The following is a 3,141-nucleotide window of genomic DNA, read 5'->3' on the forward strand; positions in this document are numbered from 1 at the left end:
TATATTCCGTAGTTTTTTTTATTTATTTGATAATTGTTTATGTTTTTTTAATATCCTCAGATTTCATTCTGGCACATGAAGGTCGAATTTCAAATGAATGTACGTGATAAATTTTGGAAACTTTGGGCAGTTTTTATTATAGATTAAGAACCAAAATATGAAAGAGCATTAGTCAACTGATTAAAATGATACTTGATATTTTTAGTCTCGTTGGAATGGAACAAAGTCAAATTTAAAAAGATATAATTCAAGTAAATTTTGAAATATTTAAACATTAAATTAATTCACATCAGAAAAATAAAATGTATATGGTTGGTCAATTTTAATTAGTGTACGTACACATACAAATATATGACAAAGTCAAATTGAAAACTTATAATTCAACTAAATTTTGAAATATTTAACCATCAAATTAATTTACATGAAGAAAAATGAGATCCGGGTGGTTGGTCATTTCTAACAAATTTAGTACACAAATGAGGTTTTCTCAGCTTCAGCTGTTTTTATAAGAAATTCAAGAAAGCTATACTTAATTTTTCATTTGAACAAATTAGTGAAATTACATTAAGTCCACTTTCAACTATATATTTTAATTCAAAGTGCAAAAGTCACAATGAGTTCTCTAACTTGCCCATTGCATTAAAAAAGTTAGGAGAGATGCTAGATCTCACTTTTTCTTATACGGCACTAGCAAAACATGAGGAGGCGAAGAGTGTGAGGCTGTTGAAGAAGACGTACGTGGGTAGGGTTTCTAATAAAAGGTAACTGAAAAGTTATAATAAAAGAAAAAAAATCTAAGTTTAAATCTAGAGGTTAGGATCTAATCAAGGAGTGGGGTCCACAATAAGTTCTAAAATTATTAAGAAAATTTGAGCGAAACAACAAATCATGCATCACAAATTCTCAATTAAACTCTCATCAAGGAGGATTTAATTTGGACATACATCTATGCATCTATACCGAATTTACCTAGTTCTGAAACCAAACAAATTCCCGGTTATGGCACTGTTCACATAACTATATATATACATTTCATAAGGTTTAGGGTTTAGGGTAAGGTTCAAGATTTAAGGTATAGAGTGTATATTTGTATATGTGTAGAGGCGAAGTTAGGGAGGGCGAAGGGGGCCATGGCCCCCATGTTTTTTTTTTAAATAATATATATATATATATATATATATATATATATATATATATATATATATATATATATATATATATATATATCAAAATAATGCATATAATATAAAAACTAATATTTTTAGAAAAACCTTTATGAAATTTTTATTGTTTGATCTTTTAATATTTTTACAAATTGATTTATATATATATATATATATATTTTTGTAAAAGTCAATTGTTTGATGAGTTGGGTTTTTTTTAACAAATTAGTATATATAGTCTAAAAATATTATAGTTTTAGACAAACATATTTATAAAATTTTATTATTTAGCCTCTTAACATTTAATAAATTGGTTATATAGTAACAATTTATTTTTGTAAAATTTATTATTAGACAACTTGATTTTCTAAAAATATAGTTTTAAAATAATATTTATAAAAATTCTAATATTTGTTTCATTCATTAAAAAGATTTTTAGCACTTTTTAAAAAATTTCTGCCTCCGCCGAGTATATATATATATATATATATGTAATTGTAAGTAAATATACGTAGCATATCATACCAATGTCCATGCAACACATGAAGATAGGGAAAGGGAATTCCATACAGATGAGTTTTATTAATATTTAGCAGGCATAACATCGATCGAGTACAATGTACGTTGCATATCATACCAATGTCCATGCAACACATGAAGCACATGCATGCATGTACACGCATGCATGCATGGACGAGCAGAAGACAGGTTATTATTTAACACATAATCACATAATTAACCCTTAATTATTAGATGATATGCCTGTCTAGAGCTCCACGAGCTTCATAATTAATTGGTACCACCAAACATGGCCTTGAATTTCTTCACCATATCTTTGTCAAAGATTAAGCTCACCTTCTCGACAACATCAGAAGGCAGGTCATTACCAGTCAAAGACATTATGGTTCCCTGGATGCCAGGGCTTGAGCCTTCGAAGGCAGCGAGGATCTTCGCCGTAATATTCCCAACATTCACTTCAAAGTGCAACAGACCTTGAGGGAAGATAAAGACGTCGCCTTTCTGTAAAGTTTTATAGTAAGCTTTGTTATTTGATGAGATGAAACCAGCTATGATGGACCCTTCAATCATGACAATGACCTCATTGGCTCTGGGGTGAGTGTGACTGGGAACAAATGAACCAACCTCTATAGCAAAGTACACCAACGAGAGGCCTAGACCATTGACACCAGGGAAGTAGGGAGTGAACCCAAGAGTTGCTGAAGCATTAAACTTGGGAAGATAAGTTATGTGGGGTGTAAGGAAATCAGGGAAATAAAAGTCATTTGCAGTGACTTTGGAGATGTTCTTGCAGGGATAGCCAGCAGGGTTCTCAGGTCCTGTAAGGTCTCCGACGCAAAAGTCTTGGACTGCTGCGTTGGAGGAGGAGGAGGAGGAGTTAAGCAAGAAGATGATGAAGAAGGTGAGGATATTGGATAAAATTGACATGTTATCAGCTTTCATCGATCTGTGGTTTTTTTTTATTGTTTTTGATGATAAAGTTGCGGTTTATATAGACATTGAGGTATAATTAAGCAATATATTTTTATATATATATATATACACATATATATAAGTCAACTAATCAAAAACTGTATTTTTTTGGCAAAAAAAAATACAATATGTATTTTAATTAAGGGGAAACTTTAGTTTTTCTTGTAAGGTGGGCAAAGTCGTATATAATTCAACTAATTTTTGAAATATCAACCATTTTTTTAGTTTTAAAAAAACCAATATTTAAATGTTTAGAAATTTATGACGTTTGGATATTACAAGTTTCAAATAATAAACATAACTTTTTCTTCTTTGTTTTTGGTTCTGTGAATTATGTTGGAAAGTATGTATCTAATTAACGGTAGACATATTATATTTAGGGGGTGTTTGGCCCACAGTAATGCGAAAACATTATTGAGAATCAGACAGTAATGTGAAAATATTATCGTGTTTGGTATCATAGCAATGTTAAAGGCAATGTAAAATT

General features: G+C 30.2%; 1 protein-coding gene across 1 annotated transcript; it reads right to left on the reverse strand.

The window, feature by feature from the left end:
- Positions 1–1,952: 1,952 nt before the first annotated feature.
- LOC120282923 (germin-like protein 1) lies at positions 1,953–2,624 on the reverse strand. The gene has a single exon (XM_039289755.1). It carries the CDS (start codon positions 2,622–2,624, stop codon positions 1,953–1,955), a length of 672 nt encoding a protein of 223 aa, XP_039145689.1.
- Between the last annotated feature and the right edge of the window lie 517 nt (positions 2,625–3,141).

This window comes from Dioscorea cayenensis, chromosome 18 (genome assembly GCF_009730915.1).
Source record: "Dioscorea cayenensis subsp. rotundata cultivar TDr96_F1 chromosome 18, TDr96_F1_v2_PseudoChromosome.rev07_lg8_w22 25.fasta, whole genome shotgun sequence".
NCBI classification, from domain to species: domain Eukaryota; kingdom Viridiplantae; phylum Streptophyta; class Magnoliopsida; order Dioscoreales; family Dioscoreaceae; genus Dioscorea; species Dioscorea cayenensis.

Bases quoted from the DNA above. Each gene is read 5' to 3' on its own strand.
- LOC120282923 (XM_039289755.1), bottom strand. From the start codon at position 2,624: ATGAAAGCTGATAACATGTCAATTTTATCCAATATCCTCACCTTCTTC.